The 19368-nt window shown below is 34.0% G+C and overlaps 1 protein-coding gene across 2 annotated transcripts; it reads left to right on the top strand.

The window, feature by feature from the left end:
• The first annotated feature begins 14032 nt into the window (after positions 1-14032).
• LOC126715933 (zinc finger transcription factor YY1) lies at positions 14033-18840 on the top strand. Of its 2 annotated transcripts, XM_050416792.1 has the most exons (6): positions 14034-14307; positions 15004-15062; positions 16308-16507; positions 16797-16886; positions 17564-17707; positions 18138-18840. In XM_050416792.1, exons 1-6 carry the CDS (start codon positions 14222-14224, stop codon positions 18675-18677), a joined length of 1119 nt encoding a protein of 372 aa, XP_050272749.1. In that variant the 5' UTR covers positions 14034-14221; the 3' UTR covers positions 18678-18840. The 2 variants fall into 2 exon arrangements, with proteins under 2 accessions (XP_050272750.1, XP_050272749.1); XM_050416793.1 differs by lacking the exon at positions 16797-16886 and having other exon boundaries at positions 14033-14307.
• Positions 18841-19368: the final 528 nt, after the last annotated feature.

Raw genomic sequence — 19368 nt, forward strand, 5'->3', positions numbered from 1 at the left:
TGAGGTGATAAATTGTTGCCGTGTGTTTCTCTTCCAACAATGGAACAAATTCTGCTGCTAGAAAATTACAATCCATCATTCTACCATCAAGAGCTGTGGCAAGGGGCATACAACTATGATGACCCCTATAAGATGTGACCATCCATAGTCCGAGTTCAGGCTTCACAACTGCCCCAACGTACCACATGCATGATTCATCGCTGCATTTCACAGACAGTCTACTTGTGGTCAACCTACTAGTCACAAAGTTTCTGTTATACTTTGCGGCGTAAATTGTTAATGCACGTTTCACCGCCTCTTTATTAGCAAAAATCAACCCTTTCACAAAATTCATGTCTGCATTCCAAGAAGAACCAAATGCTTGCTGAACAACTTCAAGATCAACCATATTTTCCCAAGTATTTTCATAAAATGATGAGGCAGGAGGTTCATAAACGAGGATCGTATTTGTAACATGCTGAACTCTAGCATTAGCGTCCTCATCATCTTCATCACATTCAGCCATATCATCAACATGAGGAATAGGAGTAATTTCATGGTCATCAAGACCCCTGTCAAAGTCACCATCGTCAATCCTCTCTTCATACTCATCTCTATCCTCACCATCTTCCCCAGAACAGTCTTCGTCTTCATTTTCATCTTCAACTACTGGAACTGTAGAGGATTCACCTCGATATGTACAAAATTGATCTTCATATCTATTTCCAGGTTCACTCTCAATTGTTACTGGTGTCTCTTGAAAAGGGGGTGTATAGCCTCCCAATGTGGTGCATCGATCATCTAGGACTGCAAACTGTAGAGATGTAGTTGTTTGTACAATTTCGTCCTCTACGCCGACTTCTGCACGCGGCTCCAAAGTGACGTACAACTCAAAATCTGTTGCTTGTTTCCATTTGTCCATCTTACTAAACATGAATTTCACATGTTTGTCCTCTGTTATCGCCATATATTTGTAATTAATGCATTGATTGAGGACTTCATATGGAGAACGGAAAGTAATATGTATGTTATGCAAAGCAGGGTTCACTTGCAACTCTTCCATAATTTTTACTTTCAGCTCATTCAGGGTCTTTAGTTTACGGCGTATCATCATATAGTAGCACTGGATACCCGGACCTTGAAATGAGACTCCATCATAAGGGTTGGCATTGCTAAGGGGTCCACCGTAGTATATATTTATATGGATCATTGTCAACCTATAGATCATCAAGTGCAATTGTGTTAGTGACAAATTTATAACGCTCAATCAACATCAATCACAAAACTTTGCGTATGAAATGCCAACAATATTAACCTCAACCAAATTTGCATATACTCACCTTTAGTAATCTTACAAAAATAGTCATTACCAATTTCATATTCTTTAAAAATTCTAAATCATTCTAGGGGCATGACTTTCAAAACCCATTCAAATAAGTTATGATGAACAAAAATATTATATACCAACCAGTTATCCATTGAAATCTCTGTTACAAATCTTAAACAAATATATCTTGAAATAATTTATGGTAAAAAGACTACTATCTTAGGTATCAAACTCATAATTCATTTCATATCCATGAGAAAGACCTAAAAGTACTAAATATTCCTAACAATTGATCACAATATTTAGTACTAAATATTCTCAATAATTAATCACAATATTAATTTTTTTTTAAACTTAGCATATTATCACAATATTTACACTAACAAACAAAACAAATATTCCCATATGTTGTAATAACATAATAATCACAATATTTGGTACTAAATATTCCCAATAATCACAATATTTGTAATTATTTTCTAAAAAAATCCCCAATGACTCCATTCTTTTTGCCTTCTTCTAATCCCCTAAAATCCTAAAGGGCTACGGAAATGGACAGCGTTTGCTCTCTTTTTATTTTTAAAGTCTGCTCCTTTTTTCCTAACTTGGAATGTTACAAACGGTAACAACACCAAATATTTGTAAATTTTTCACAAACTATACGTGCTCGTGCTGCACCATCCTTACACATTCATTCATTCATTCATGGTCATGGTCATGGTCATGACCATTTCATGTTACAATTTTACTATTGCAACTTCCTTAAAAAAAAAAAAAAAAAAAAAAAAAAAAAAAAATTGGATTTATAAGATTTTGAGCTTCGAACCTTTAGCCAAAAAAGTTTTATATATTCTCTTAAATGAAAAAATAAAAATAAAAAGGAAAAAATTGCATATCTAGAGTACTCAAATTTTCACATAATAATCACAATATTTGGTACTAAATATTCCCAATAATCACAATATTAACTTTCTTAAAAAAAAACTTAGCAAATAATTTAATCACAATATTTACACTAACAAAAAAAAAAAAAAAAATTCCCCAATATGTTGTAATTTAATCACAATTATTTACTAAATATTCCCAATAATTAATCATAATATTACTAGTCATTATAGATATTTTTTCTTAAGTAGATTCATGATCTTATATAAATGTGTCCTAATATTAATTTAAAAAAATAAAAAAAACTAGCAAATAATCACAATATACTAACAAATAAATTAATCACAATATTTACACTAACAAATAAGAAAAACAAAACTTTTCCTAATATGTTCTAAATTTTTCTTAAAAAAATAAACCTAGCAAATAATCACAATATACTAACAAATAGATTAATCTCAATATTTACACTAACAAATAAGAAAAACAAAACTTTTCCTAATATGTTCTAACTTTTTCTTAAAAAAAAAAAAACCTAGCAAATAATCACAATATACTAACAAATAAATTGATCACAATATTTACACTAACAAATAAGAAAAACAAAACTTTTCCTAATATGTTCTAAATTTTTCTTAAAAAAAAAACCTAGCAAATAATCACAATATACTAACAAATAAATTGATCACAATATTTACACTAACAAATAAGAAAAACAAAACTTTTCCTAATATGTTCTAAATTTTTCTTTAAAAAAAAAACCTAACAAATAATCACAATATTGTAAAAATATTACCTGAGAGTGTTGTGTGAGATGTCCAAGGTCTGTGAGTGCAAGTGAGTTTAGAGAACTTGTTTCATAGAGGTAAGAGTTGAGTGAAGTTTGTGAATATAGAGGTTGTGTTTCTGAATATGGAGAACATATTCACAATACAGAGAAATTATGAGACCCCACGACAAGGAAGGACAAGTCCAGCTGGGACCCACAGACACATGGAGGGTTGGGGACTGATGCTGCTGTGAGGGGACTGTTATGCCCACGTGATGTTGCTGCTGTGGGGAGCTAATGCTGTGGGATGGGAGTGGTGACCCAGGGAACTGATGGAACTGAAGCTGGTAGTGAGTGACACAAAGAAATCGAGTCCAAAGGACTCGGTTTCTAAGCTTAAAAAACGAGTTTACTGAACTTGTTTTCAAAGCCTTGAAACCGAGTTTATTGTACTCGGTTTCTAGGCTTTGAAATCGAGTTCAGTGAACTTGTTTTTCAAGCTTAGAAACCGAGTCCATTGGACTCGGTTAGGCTAATGCAGTACTGCGCGTAGGCTTTCGTACATACATTTGAATTCTCTTGCTTTTGTCAATTTTTCCCTGCACCTTCTGATTTCATTTTTTCTTGTTCTTGAGTCTTCTAATCAATTGCAATTCATTTTTTCTTGTTCTTATTGAGTGTTGGAACAACTGGTTTTTGTCAATTTTTCCCTACACCTTCTGATTTTTGAGTCAAGAACGACTGGTTTTGCAGACAAAAAAACTGAGTTCAAAGGAGTTGGTTTCTAAGCCTGGAAAACAAGTTCATTGAACTCGGTTTTCAAGCCTGGAAACCGAGTCCAATGGACTTGGTTTTAAAGCCTGGAAACCGAGTTCATTAAACTCGTTTTCTAGGCTTGGAAACCGACAACGTTGAACTCGATTTCTGCCTACGTGGCCACTCCGCCAACTGAAAGCTGCTGGCAAATGATAAAATAAAAAACCCAGAAATCGACCCTGCTTAACTCGAATTGCTAGAAACCAAAATAGTTTAAAACATTTCCTAACTAATGATATTGTTTGGGTTTTGTTGTTATTTTCTAAAAAATCCCCGTTTTAAGTGTTGTTCTTTAGGTACCTCTTTTAAGATTCAACCATGTAACTACTTAACTAAAAAATACATTTTTATCCTATGAGAAAAAATCTACATGATAGAATTTTAAGAAGAGAACTTAAAGAATAACACTTAACTATTGTATCTAAGTTTTACAAAAAAATAAAATAAAATAAAAAAACCAACAATATTAACTATGATTTATACTTAAGGAACAAATTGAATATTTTTGAAAATAATTGGTAGTGTTTGGATTTAGCCCAAATACTAGGGGTGTTCTATTTTAAATTGGTAAAAGTGCTACTCATATATATATATATATATATATATATATAACTAGTTATGGCAGCACGTACTTACTGTGAAAAAAGAACAATGATTAAGGTTAATTTTAGATTTTATTTGTATCACAAAAAAAGATATAAATCATTTAATTTTTAAAGTACACAAAGATTTACATTATTTAAAAGAGACATTAATTTTAAGAATTTTGATAATTATATTATAAAAAGTTAATCTCATTCATATAAGAATTTCGATCAACCACAAAGTTATAGGGTAGCTATTAAACATATAAATATCTATTTTACTATAATAGTTTTTTAGTACCTATTTGCTAAAGTTAATACATTCACTCACTAAAAACTTCTAAGAATGATAATGAATATCATCATCTTACAACAATGAACAATTGAGTTTTGCTAAGAAAAAAAAAGATAACAAAAGGCATGTGTCATCGAATTTTCCATTAGATAAATTATAAGTTTCAAAAATTTAAACCAAAAAAATCAATGTTCTTTAGATAAAAATTGTTGTGGGGACCACAATTTGATTTCTTATAACCACTCTAAAAACAGGCCAGCATGGTGTGATGTTGAATGCCATAAAAGATTTGAGTGTGTCTTCCTCATCATCAATTGGATTTGAGGTAAAATGGCATTGCTCACGGTCCAACAAATGGTATCAGAGCCAAGGTCATAGGTTCGAGTTACAGGAGTGTCATTGTGAGGGAGGGATTGTTGGAGGGACTACAATTTGACTCTCTACAACCACTCTAAAAACAGGCTCGCGTGACGTGATGTCGAATGCTATAAAAGATTTGAGTGTGTCTTCTTCATCACCAATTGGTTTTGAGGTAGAATGACACAATTCACAGTCTAACAAAAATAAAACACATTATATCATCATTCCAACTTTCCAAGAATTTCTACTTTCTTAAACTCAAAATATGTAAAGAAAATTTTTGAGGTGTTAAAATTTAGTGGGAGTATTCTAAACATTACACAATAAAATATTTTAAGAATCATAAACTTTCATTAGGGTTTAGATGAGAGAATAACAATATATATTTGCTATTTTCCAAAATATAAAGGGAAAAATTGCTAGAATTTAAAGTTTAAGAAGGAATTGTAAACTACTTCAAACATAAAGGATGAAAAGTTTTTTTTTATGCTAAGTTTTTGTTTTTGTTTTTGTGTGGAAAACCATGTGGTTTAACTTAAAAATGGTGCGCAAGGAAAAAAAATACAAAAAGTCAACCTAAGAAAATTGTATGTGAAACAGTGAATTTTAGTTCAACAAAGCTGACTAAACCAACAAAAAATTTCTAAAACATAACATAATGGCACAACGTTTTTATATTACCTTTATAATTTTGTTATATTTTATTTTGAATTATAAATAATTGACAGCTCAACAGTTTTGAAAATATTGTGACGAAAACAAGATGTCTTCACATTTTCACAAAAAAATGCTATGTCCACAACATTTTTACAACAAATCATAAGTAGTAAGTTGTTACAGGTTGTTATTGGCGGGTAAAAAAGTTGTTTCATTGGTAAGTTTAAATTGGAACCAAAAACAATTTATCATCTATAATTTGTTATAAAAGTATTGTGAAAAATATTATGGATATAACACTTTTTTTTCATAATAACTTTATTTTTAGTTGTGGTTGGTTCTAGTATGATATTTTATTATTTAATTTCTACTTATAAAGAATTAACACCTCAACAATTGTGGAAATATTGTGCCAATTTGTTGTTTAATATTTTATTGTAATGTGAAACGACGAGAATTGGACAAACCAAAAATAACGTTTAATAATCATCGGTAAATATTAAATGCCAGTACTTTCGGAGAAGAAAATTTTACCCTCTTTGATTATAGAGTTTTGCTAATAGCAAAAACTATTTTACAACATTTTTTACAAAGTGTTGATATGGTCAACTTTTTATTGGTTTTTATCTAGATCCACCATTAATATTACTTTTTCATTTACTAACAATCACTTAACACATCAACTTATACTCTTTCTTTTGAGTCTTGAAGAGGTATCATCCAAAGATTCCAAACTACAACATTCAATGATCACTGTAGGATCAGTTTTGTTCTTTTCGCATCCCTAAAGATAAAATTGTCCTATTAATTTGGACTTACTCAACAATTTAAAAATGAAGGCAAATTTTTAATAGGCAAAGTTATCCTCCAAACTGATGTAGAGGAATGCCCTTCAACTCGACTAATAAAATAATTCACATCAATATAGTCCTGTGTGAAGCCAATCTAATGGTCATTGTTGCTTTCAAAATTCTTAACTCCTACTCCATCTTTTCTTCAACCAGCTATAAGTAGAAAAGTGAAATAAAACAATGTCACTGATAATCTTTTAATTTATTTTTGTGGCGTTTTTGCTGCTAACTATCCTAGTTATAATGTGGGCTACTAAGAATGTTTAAAAACCAAGAATTTATGGTATAAACAAAACAACCCCATTCAATTAGACGTAGAAAAACTCAGAGGAGAAGAAGAAAAGGGGAGGGTCCATGAATTTAAGTAGAAAGAAGCAATAAATGAGACACTGACAGAGCGTGAAAGAGAGAGACCGAGAGACTTGAGAGAGAAGAGAGACCGAGAGTCAGTGAGAACGAGAGATTATGTGGGTGTATGAAAATTACACGGTACTTGACCTTGCAGATATAAAGTTAAAAAAAAAAAAAAAAAACACCACGGTACTTTATCTTTCAGATCTAAAGTATTGTTAAAAAATTTCGCGGTACTTCATCTTTAGATATAAAATTTTGTTAATAAATACACGGTACTTTATCTTTCAGATATAAAGTATTGTTAAAAAAATTACACGATACTTTATCTTGCAGATATAAAGTTTTATTAAAAAAATACCCTTCTTTCAGATTTAAGTTTTGTTAAAAAAATAACTGGACCATTTTTAAGTTTTTTTGGGGTAATTATCATATTATATGGGCTGAATCGCAGTTGTGGACGGAACAAACTCAACAAAGCACTGCTATCAAAAAAAAAAAAAAAAAAAAATCAACAAAGCACTGATTTTACAATAATGTAACTCACATTCAACACTTTTATTTTTTTAAAATAAAATTGGATTCAATTAAAACTTTCATTCAACACTTATATTGTTTGAACTAGTTATGGCAGCATGTGGAAGACACTTGCTTGCCATGAAAAAAGAACAATGATTAAAGTCAATTTTAGATTTTATCCGTATCACAAAAAAAGAAGGTATAAATCATTTAATCTTTAAAGTATATAAATATTTACATTAATTAAAAGAGGAATTAATTTTAAGAATTTTGATCATTTTGTCATAAAACTTTAATCTCATTCTTATAAGAATTTTGATTAGCTATTTAACATATAAATATCTATTTTACTATAACAATTTTTTAGTACCTATTTGCTAAAGTTAATATATCAACTTACTAAAAACTTCTAAGAATAATAATGAATATCATCATCTTCCAACAATAAACAGCTAAATTTTGCTATAAAAAATAAAATAAAATAACAGAAGTCATGTGTCATCGAATTTTCTATTAGATAAATTATAAGTTTTGAAAATTTCAATCTAGAAAATCAATGTTCTTAGATAAAAATAAAACACCATATATCATTGTGGGCCAGAAAATTCATGGCCCAGGCCCGCCCTATATCAAGGCCCAGGGCCTGATCTGAGGAGACTTATTGTCAAGAAGGAGTTTAATGCACGGATAGGATAAGTGAAAAGACTGCCCATACTGTAGTAGATAACTCTGTGCCTGACAAGCCCCTATTCTTGACCAAGCTATTCAACCTTTACGTTTACTCCCAACCACTTGAGGTATGGGCGGATAGGACAAGTCTTCTGCCCCGAAGGTAAAGCTCACACGTGGACCCTAAAGAGAGGAAGGAATACGAGTATAAAAGGAAACGAAAGCCAAGAGAAGAGGGGGGGGGGGAAGAAAAAGGAGAAGGGTAAGAACTTAGTGCTCCTCGGACTAAGTCTGAGGAGTCCAGCCCCTCAGGCTACGACGCTGTAGGGCTTGGATGTTCAGGCTGAACCCTTTTTTACATGAGTCCCCCTAAAATCAGGACCGGACCATCACCCCGTGATCAAAGGCAAGCCTTTTAAGCCCATTCTCTACAACTCATATTGTGAGGGATCTTTCATGTGCGAGCCCAACGTCATTCTTGGGCCGTTAAATAATCGTGTCCCTACAATTGGCGCCATCTGTGGGAAGGCTTGCGCATTGGCTCAGGTGGCGGTGAAGTCACCTCTCTAGCAAGTAGAGATTCGCAGGATTTCCTCCCTCCCCGACGACATGTAGTTGTTGCTCCGACATAAACTTCTGCCGGGGGCTATGCCCTGCAGTGCCAACGACGCGGGCAGCTCTAGGGGCTTCCAGCCTCAAACCAACTTTCCCCGCCATGGTCTAGGGGCTGACCTTCGAAAAACAAATAAATACACTCAAAAGAAAAAACTACAAGTTTTGGACAGAACCAAGGCCTTGCATGGTCCTCGGACTCAAGCCTATGGGGAAACCAAGTACACAAAGAAAAAACTACAAGTTTTGGACAGAACCAAGGCCTTGCATGGTCCTCGGACTTAAGCCTATGGGGAAACCAAGTACACAGAGAAAAAACTACAAGTTTTGGACAGAACCAAGACCTTGCATGGTCCTCGGACTCAAGCCTATGGGGAAACCAAGTACGCAGAGAAAAAATTACAAGTTTTGGACAGAACCAAGGCCTTGCATGGTCCTCGGACTCAAGCCTATGGGGAAACCAAGTACGCAAAGAAAAAACTACAAGTTTTGGACAGAACCAAGGCCTTGCATGGTCCTCGGACTCAATCTTATGGGAAACCAAGTACACAGAGAAAAAACTACAAGTTTTGGACAGAACCAAGGCCTTGCATGGTCCTCGGACTCAAGCCTATGGGGAAACCAAGTACGCAGAGAAAAAACTACAAGTTTTGGACAGAACCAAGGCCTTGCATGGTCCTCGGACTCAAGCCTATGGGGAAACCAAGTACGCAGAGAAAAAATTACAAGTTTTGGATAGAACCAAGGCCTTGCATGGTCTTCGGACTCAAGCCTATGGGGAAACCAAGTACGCAGAGAAAAAACTACAAGTTTTGGACAGAATTAAGGCCTTGCATGGTCCTCGGACTCAAGCCTATGGGGAAACCAAGTACACAGAGAAAAAACTACAAGTTTTGGACAGAATCAAGGCCTTGCATGGTCCTCGGACTCAAGCCCATGGGGAAACCAACTACTTAAAAGAAAAACTACATTACATGGACCTTAGAATCTATCCGAGGAGAACTCTTCATTAACAATTGGGTTAATTCCTAAATTGCATGGATTCTCAAGTCTGCTCTCGGATCCTCAACACCAAAGGGAATGATGCAATATAGAGCAATATGTTACCAAAAACACAACCGGAGTCCCTTGCTGCTCGGTTACCCCCTCGGATGAATTATTTAGAGTTTATCGTTCTCGGATGGTCTCCTCGCACTTATTACAAAATATTCAGCTGTTATCTCGGTTAGTTTCCTAAGTTTAATTTACTGTGAATTATCGTTATTATGCCTGGTAATGTCGGTAGATTAAAATTAGTTGGACTATTTTTTAAGGTTTCTTGCTCTAAGTATCATTGAAGAAAAACACACATGGAGCACACCCATTCACAAAGTAGTGTTGCAAAAAAGAAAAATATTCAAAACGAATAAATAAATTTCCCTTTTATTAAAACAAAGAGATAGCACAGCGTATAGTGAAAAGCTGAAATCAGCTTATAGCTAAGTACATAATCGAAAAGAAAGATACAAGAGAATAAGATAAAGCCGAGGAGGCAGTACAGATGAGAGGTTGGCTGTTGCTTCAAGACTTTGTTCTTCCTCAACACTTTTACATGCCCATAACTCAGGCAGCAAAAGAACCCAGCATGGGACCTGCACCGTTGAAGAAAAGGTGCAGAGAGAGCCCAGCTTTGGGCTAGCGCAGTTGAAGAAAAGGTGCAGGGAGCCCAACTTGAGGCCCACACCGTTGAAGAGAAGGTGCCGGGAACCGGAAGTTGAGGAGCCTACACCAAAATTTGCCTGCGACAAGGCAGACGGCGCTGATGGCGGAAAATCTTTCTTCTAACACACCAAAAATCTGGCGTGACCAGAACCTACTTCGGATTTTGACTAAAAGAGGGGAAAACACCGTCCCCACCATGTCTAAGCGGAAAGACACCTTAAATCTGTGCCTCCCCTGCCCAGACCACATCACTTTGCGTCTTGGAAGGGTTCGGTGCCTCTGTGGCGGATGAAGTTCCTCCATCTCCACCCAAGCCTCAAACATACGGCGCAAAGGGAAGATGACACCGGAGGAGGGAACTGGGTATGGACAAAGGGTTATGATTCTGAAGAGAGCGGAAGGATTTATATGCCAGGAGAGCAACCACTTGTCTTACTTATATAAAGGGTGAGGAGGGGTCATTTAGTTTAATTTGAGCAGATTCCCAAGACGCGCTGCAGACAAGGCAGCTCTGGCTCAATTTCCCACACCATCCACAACCGTAGGATCTCAAGATCCTCGGGAAGACGCGCTTCGATTGCTGAAACTTCAGGGTACTCGCGAATGAAGGGATGACTCTTGACTTGGCACGTCTCCCATGCAGAATTTGAACGAGTCGTGATGTGGGCCCAAAGTCATCAAAACCCTCCTCCCCAACTAAAAGTCGGGCAGCAGGATTTTGAGGGGCTATTGTGGGCCAGAAAATTCATGGCCCAGGCCCGCCCTATATCAAGGCCCAGGGCCTGATCTGAGGAGACCTATTGTCAAGAAGGAGTTTAATGCACAGATAGGATAAGTGAAAAGACTGCCCATACTGTAGTAGATAACTCTGTGCCTGACAAGTCCCTATTCTTGACCAAGCTATTCAACCTTTATGTCTACTCCCTACCACTTGAGGTATGGGCGGATAGGACAAGTCTTCTGCCCCAAAGGTAAAGCTCACACGTGGACCCTAAAGAGAGGAAGGAATACGAGTATAAAAGGAAACGAAAGCCAAGAGAAGAGGGGGGGGGGGGGGAAGAAAAAGGAGAAGGGGAAGAACTTAGTGCTCCTTGGACTAAGTCTGAGGAGTCCAGCCCCTCAGGCTACGACGCTGTAGGGCTTGGATGTTCAGGCTGAACCCTTTTTTACATGAGTCCCCCTAAAATCAGGATCGGACCATCGCCCCGTGATCAAAGGCAAGCCTTTTAAGCCCATTCTCTACAACTCATATTGTGAGGAATCTTTCATGTGCGAGCCCAACGTCATTCTTGGGCCGTTAAATAATCGTGTCCCTACAATCATCATTCCAACTTTCCAAGAATTACTATTATCTAAAACTCAAAATATGTGAAGAAAATTTTTGAGATGTTAAAATTTAGTGGGAGTATTTTAGACATTACACAATAAAATATTTTAAAAATTATAAGCTTTCATTAGGGTTTAGCTAAGAGAATAACAATATAACATATTTGCTATTTTCCAAAATATTAAGGGAAAAATTGCTTGAATTTAAAGTTTAAGAATGAATTGTAAACTACCCCAAACATAAAGGATAAAAAGTGTTTTTATGCTAAGTTTTTGTTTTTGTTTTTGTGCGTAAAACTATATGGTTTTACTTAAAAATGGTGCACAAAGAAAAAAAAAATACAAAAATTCAACCCAAGAAAATTGTATGTGAAACAGTGAATTTTGGCTTAACAAAATTGACTAAACCAACAAAAAATTTCTAAAAACACAACATAATGGCATAACATTTTTATAATATCTTTATAATTTTGTTATATTTTATTTTGACTTATAAAAAATTGACAGCTCAACAGTTTTGAAAATATTGCGACGAAAATAAGATGTCTTAACATTTTCACAAAAAATGCTATGTCTATGACATTTTCCACAACAAATCATAAGTAGTAGGTTGTTACATGTTGTTATTGGTGGGCAAAAAAGTTGTTTCAATGGTAAGTTTAAATTAGAACCTAGAACAATTTACCACCTATAATTTGTTATGAAAGTATTGTGAAAAATATTATGGATATAGCACTTCTTTTTTCACAATAACTTTATTTTTAGTTGTGGTTGGTTCCAGTATGATATTTTATCATTTAATTTAGACCTATAAGGAATTAACACCTTAACAATTGTGGAAATATTGTGCCAATTTGTTGTTTAATATTTTATTATAATGTGAAAAAGCGCAAATTGGACAAACAAAAAATAATGTAGTAAATCTACTGCAGATTTACGCATTCACAAAAATAAAAAAAAAGTGGCCAACTAAACAATGAAAATTAAACAAGTCAAAACTACTGTAGTGAAGCTATGGTAGCTTTTCCCATTCACTCTTTTTATATATAGATTACTAAATTTGACTAAACCAAAAAAAAAAAAAAAGTCCATGAATTCAACAAAATATTACAACGTTTCCACATCTATTTTCAACCTTAGTGGATCTTAGTCTAATATTTTGTTATCTTATTTTGACCTATAAAGAATTTACACTACAGTAGTTGTAAAAATATTGTAATAACAACAAAATATCATGACATTTTCACAATACGATACTATTATTTTTAGTTGTGCTAGATCTTGGTATGATATTTTATTATTTTATTTTATTTTGATCCATAAGGAATTGACACATGTGTCACTCAACATTTTTACAATATCTCTATGTATACATTGTACTTACAACGTAAATTTATATTATAGACACATAAAAATTGGAAAATTTTGTACACATTTGCAAAATTTGTATAATATTTACCACTTTTTTTTCCTTTCAAATGTGTATAATATTTGCCACTTTTTATATGTCTACGATGTAAGCTTACATTGCATGTATACAATAAAATTTCAAAGATCCTTAAAAAACAAAAACAAAAACAAAGCTCAAACCAACTGCGTATTTGAAGGGGAAAAAAAAAAAAAGAAAAAAAAGGAAAAGAAAAGGTGCAGCTCACCAATTGAATAAACCAAAAACACTATTCATGGACCTATTACCTCTTTTTATATAGTTAATAGAAATAAATTAATTACTTAAAGAAAGTTTTTAATATTTTCAACCATTAGTTCTTTTGGGTGTAGTTATTAACTTATAAAATCTTGAGTTTGAATTGTATTAGATGCTTGGTTTTTAAACTTTGATTTTAATTATTAGTAATTAATTTTTTTTTAAAATATTTACATATTTATGTTATGATTTTTCATACTTTTTTTTTTAAATTTTTTATTTACCCTATGATTTGACCACTATTGATCCAGTAACCCAACTAATAGTATATGTTTGTGAAGTTCCTTTCCTGGAGACTTAAACCCCGGCTTTTGCCCCTCATATCTTACAAGCACTTATACTTGTGAAGTGACTACCGCACTAAGAGTATGCGGTGATGAATATTTCATAAAAATTAAATATGAGACTTAAACTCCGGCCCTTACTCCCCACATCCTACAAGTACTTATATTTGTGAAGTGACTACCGCACCAAGAGTGTGCGGTGGTGAATATTTCATAAAAATTAAATATAAAATACTCTATATATATATATATATATATATACCCATTATTTATTTATTTAATTTTTGGGAGAAGAATATACCCATTAACTAAAAGAACCGTACAAATAAATTCTACATAGACATGAACATTGAACAAACAACTGACCTCAAGCTTTCCTAGCTTCGCTCTGTTACTTTAAATCAATCTCTGTCTCTCTCTCTCTCTCTCTTCGAAGACTCTGAGTTCTAAACCCTAACCCTAAAATTCCAACGGAATCGAAAAAATCGTCGATAATTCACAGAGCTCCCACGTTTGAATGCGCACAAAGCTATGGAGATGCAGTTCACTCACACTCTATTCGAAAGGCGCCCCATTGTCAAGTCCAAAACCCCCGCTGTTAAATGGTTCAAAGAATGGTAATTTTATATGACTCTTGCTTCTATTTGTATTATAAGTTTTTTACCCTTGAATTTACTGTTCTTTGTTTGGTTCTTGAGAAAATTTGTGTAAATTTAAAGAATGAATAGGAAAGAAAAGGAACAAATATTGGATTTTTTTGTTTTTGGTTTTAAGGGTTAATACATTGCGTATTATAAATTATATTCATTGCAAGGTTGTACCTTTGAATCTTATTTGCTGTTTGGTAAGGTTTCCAAATTATGAAAAGTAATATCTTAAACCCAAAGTTTTCTAAATTTTAAGACAGGTTAGAGGGGTATGTGAGAATCAAATGGGTAATTTGAACAAGGGACATAATTTTCTGTTCTCTATATATATGTTGGAACCAAAGGCATAATTAGGAATAGATTATATGTAATATATGTATAACATAAATCTAAGTAGTAGTGCCAATATGTATATAGTAAAAAATGATATATCGATTAAGGAAGTGACAGAGAGTATGCCTTCGGATTTAGAATATAATGGAATAGTTGAGAAGAGTACATGTGCATGTGGCCAGCCATGACTAGTTAGTTTAGGAGCCTCAACGAACCTAAATTTTTGGGACTAAGGCTTGGTTGTTGTTGTGCACAACTTGATTGGTTTTTCCTATTTGCTGTTTTTCATGTGGTATATGCTAAATATATGACTGTTATTTTTTTTCTTATTAGGGTTCCCCAAGATGTTGTAGCGACTGGTGGGAAATGCTTTGTCATGAAATGGGTCACTGGTAAGTCTTATTACTTGCTCTTGATCTTGTCTTTGTCATCTTTTAAAGTTCTTTTGTGATTATCTTCTGTTAAGATGATTTTTATGCGCTTTTAGTATTGTTGAATGTTTATGTTTCTTTCCAATTTTTTTAAACTGAAAGAAGTTCACATTAAAGAGGTGTGAAGTTGCATTCCATGTGAAATTTCAACTTCAACTTCTGGTGTAGATGGATTTATGAATTCTAAATGGAATTTATCTTTAATTAAAGGAAGTGAAAAACTACGTTTCAAATTTCTGAACGCCAGTATGTGAGGTTAAATGAGTCTACACCAGAAGATCAAGTGCAAGCTCATGTATTTAAATCTGAGATGAAGTTTATTTTAAGTGAATTGGAATTTTGGCTCATTCATAGAGAGTTGGGAGTTGAGAGGCTAATGGTCTATTCTTTTGGGCTCTTTTTGAGGTGTTTTAGTAATTACCCCTTGAAAAACATGGTTTGTTAGAAATTGAATAAAATCAGGTTCTTATGAATGGAAACAGACATGCAGACTTAATTTAATTGCAAGGAAAAGTAACTTGTACAGATTGTCAATTTTATATGAAGAATGGTGAGTGGGCATTTGAAAAAGAAAAATGAAAATCTAGTTCGGATACATTTTTTTTCCCATTTGATTCTTAGATTTCTATGTATGTGCCCAACTAATAAGGTCTTGCATTAGCATGAAGATTGGTAAAAAGTTATACAAAAATTTCCATAGGTACTTAATTGTCCTAACATTCACAGCTCTTAGTGTGTATGTGTATTTGTTACTAATGATTTCACACTTCCTAATTTCTTTCTTTATGCATGTTAACATCTTCTGAAGATCGATGGTTACTGGTTTCTATCCTGAAAACAATTTCATTGTGTTAGAATACATTTGGATTTTTTAATCTTTTGGATTATGGTCTTTGCATTCTTATCTTCTTGTGCAATATTCAACTGATGCCTTTAGTTATGTATTTTATTTGATAATGCATGAATTAAAGTTTGGGCTTATTATTGTTTCAATCAACAGATGAGTTTGGGGAGCCATCTTGGATTGTATATTAGGATGACTTAGCTCTAGTTTCTTTTTGTTTGTATCAATTCCACACCCTCCCCTAACACCCCCCCCCCCCCCCCCCCCCCCCACCCCCCAAAAAAAAAAAAAAAACTTCCTTTATTTCTTTTATTTCTTTGTATTGTGGTTTAGAATCTTTCTCTTTGTTATGCTTTGTTTAGAGGAAAGCTTGAAGGCCTTGAAAGAGAAGGCAAAAGAGCCAGAGCCACCAGAGCCAGAACCAGAACCAACGACTGAAGTACTTTTCCTTTGCAGTTATGAAGGCTGTGGCAAGACCTTTATTGATGCTGGTGCTTTGAGGAAGCATTCTCACATCCATGGAGAGAGACAATATGTTTGTCACTATGAGGGTTGTGGAAAGGTATTGTATTTAATGTTTTTGCTTTGATCTTTATTTTTATTATTTATTTTTTGTCTTCCTTGATATTTGTTTTAGAGTAAGATGGCAAAACTGTGGGTTATCTGGCAGTGATCGAGTCCAGTCAACATTGCAATTTTCAGTAATGTATCCTAATATAATTTCCTAAGAACAACTTTGTTATGTTGTCCAAGTGTTCATCCTCATGCTTCATCCCTTCATTGTTTTTTTCTATTTTCCTTCTTTATCACAATTATTTAGCTTTCTTAAAAGAGTTGTGTTTATGTTGCAGAAATTTTTAGATAGTTCAAAGTTGAAAAGGCACTTTCTAATTCATACGGGAGAAAGAGATTTTATATGTCCCCATGAAGGCTGTGGCAAGGTGATTAATCTGTCCACTAAGATTCTTCTTTTTGTTTCTAGGAGGGAAATTTGGAAAAAAAAAATTATCAAAGATTTTGCTGAAATAATCATTTTAGTTGATCAGATTTATATGTGTGCGTGTTGTTTTGAGATGTTAATTTTAGACAATGTATTGGATATGGGAGTTAGGAAGGTTGTTTTCTTCCTTCCCTCCTTTTGTCCTTGTTTTGTTCATGTGCAAGGTGTCACAATTTCTGAATACTGTCCACCAAAAAAAAAAAAACATGAGGTGTTAGTTTCTGTGTAAATGTATCTGTCTCTGGCTCAAGTTGTGTATTAAAAGTTTAAAACTGAGATGGGATATGAATATGATCCTTTTTGTTGAACAAAATATTATTCAATGAAGAAAGGATTTACAGGCATTGGCCCATAGTCAACTAAGCGTCTCCTTTATTCTTCAGCCTGATTATCAATGGAAGATTCTTGAATTTTTGTTATGTAATGCTATATACCTTTTTGTATTGTGAGATAAGCTCAGATTTTAATCATATTTTTGTTTCTGCTTCAAATAGCTTCATTAATGTGTATGCTAGTTTGCAGTCACACATGCAATCGAGTGTGCAAGTGCAATTCTCACGCACACATTTTCACATGACGTTTGTTTATTCTAAAATATTTTAAATGTGAAAATTGCAGGCATTTTCCCTGGATTTCAACCTAAGGTCGCACATGAAAACACATTCACAGGAAAATTATCATATATGCCCATACCCAGATTGTGGAAAGAGATACGCTCATGAGTACAAGCTAAAGAACCACATTGCATCTCACCATGAAAAGGTTGGTGGTACCACTCCCTCATTATTGTTGTTTCTGACATTTTTGCACTATCTTGCTTTGCAATTTCTTTATTTGATCTTAACAAGACATAAAGCATATTTGGTCTTTTAGAGCATCAATCCACATTTGATAATCTTGAAGTATAGGTCAACTTTTCACTACTAATAGTCTTCTATAGTTGTTATTCACATGAATGCTATCTCAACTTAACTAAGCCTCTAAGTCTATTAAATTGGGGTTCCTCTTTAAATAATACATGTCTGCAATTATACTCTTTTGTCTCTATCCTAAATAACAAATCCTTCAATACGGAGACTTGAATTCATATATTAGTAAGATGACATATTTTGTACAAAAATAATCTTCTATGTTATTTTCTTCGCCATAAGTATAGACATTTGATTACTAATCTCTCAATGTTAATTCACAGAATGTGCCTGTGGATGTGGCAAAATACACCCCACCCTCAGAAAAGCAGAACAAAACTCCTAAGCCTTCTTCTGGGGTTTATGCATCTGCATCATCTGACCGCCCTTATGCGTGTCCTTACGAAGGGTGTGAAAAGGCCTACATCCATGAATACAAGCTTAAACTCCATTTGAGGAGAGAGCATCCTGGGCACACATCTGATGAGAATGCAGAGAATGCTGCTGCTAATGCTGATAACGAGATGGATGAAGCCAGTGATCAAGATGCTTATGTAGGAAAACGTGTAAATGGAAAAATTCAGAAACAAAGCAGGCCCAAACCAAACTTGAAGTTGCCTCCTGCAAAAATTACACAGCGCAAAGGCTCGACTCCATCTCCTGCACCTGTAAATGTAATGAAAAAACCATGGCCTGCCAAAGAAGAAGCTTATGAGGAAGAAGATAGTGAAGAAACAGAGGAGGACCGTGACAATGTTGAGGATGGTTGGAGGTATGCAGAAAATAATGAGGATGATGATGAAGAAACAGAGTATGAAGACTAGATCTTCATCATTGCGCACCTGTTATGTAGCATACTTTTTCACCCTTTTTTCCCCTCTTTATTTGTTTATTTTTTTGAATTGGCAATGGGCATTAATACCCATTTTCTGTTCGAAGCATATAAAGAAATGATAAAATACGAGTAAAATTATAATTTTAAATTGATGTATCATACCATCCTCCCCACCCCCTTTTTCATACTGTCAAGAATTTATGGTATGTTTATATTACATTCCTGTTCCCGGCCCTAAATTTTCTCCCCTGTTTTTGATTCTCTGAAATTGGCTCATGTTTGCTCAGTGGTTATACATGAAATTCTGGATGTTGGAATTGAGTGGTCAAATTATTGTAGTCATGGGGTGTAACTACTGCCTGTTATTGAACCATGGATTTGAATGAGCTCATAGCGTTAATTTTAAGTTTCAACAGATTCTAGTACTATATTCAATCGGTAGGCTAATTTGAAAGATGGATGAACATTTGATTAAAGTACTTTTGTGGTGATTTTTCAGCAAGTTGAACCATTTTGATTTTTAATACCTGAATTGACTGCTACTGGTTAGCTTATAGCCTGGCTGAAAATCTAGAGATGGATTTTCACATAAAACAATATTATTGGGGTGTTTGTGTTCCATTAAAAAACCTCTAGGGTTAAGTATTACTCGATTAAACCTTTCATATTTTTTTTTTATA

Source organism: Quercus robur, chromosome 2, assembly GCF_932294415.1.
Source record: "Quercus robur chromosome 2, dhQueRobu3.1, whole genome shotgun sequence".
NCBI classification, from domain to species: Eukaryota; Viridiplantae; Streptophyta; class Magnoliopsida; order Fagales; family Fagaceae; genus Quercus; species Quercus robur.

What these genes read in the sequence shown, in the direction of transcription:
- LOC126715933 (XM_050416792.1), top strand. Translation starts at nt 14,222, where the DNA reads ATGGAGATGCAGTTCACTCACACTCTATTCGAAAGGCGCCCCATTGTC. An exon ending in GTTAAATGGTTCAAAGAATG is followed by an intron (nt 14,308 to 15,003) that starts GTAATTTTATAT and finishes TTTTCTTATTAG; the next exon opens with GGTTCCCCAAGATGTTGTAG. An exon ending in TGTCATGAAATGGGTCACTG is followed by an intron (nt 15,063 to 16,307) that starts GTAAGTCTTATT and finishes TGCTTTGTTTAG; the next exon opens with AGGAAAGCTTGAAGGCCTTG.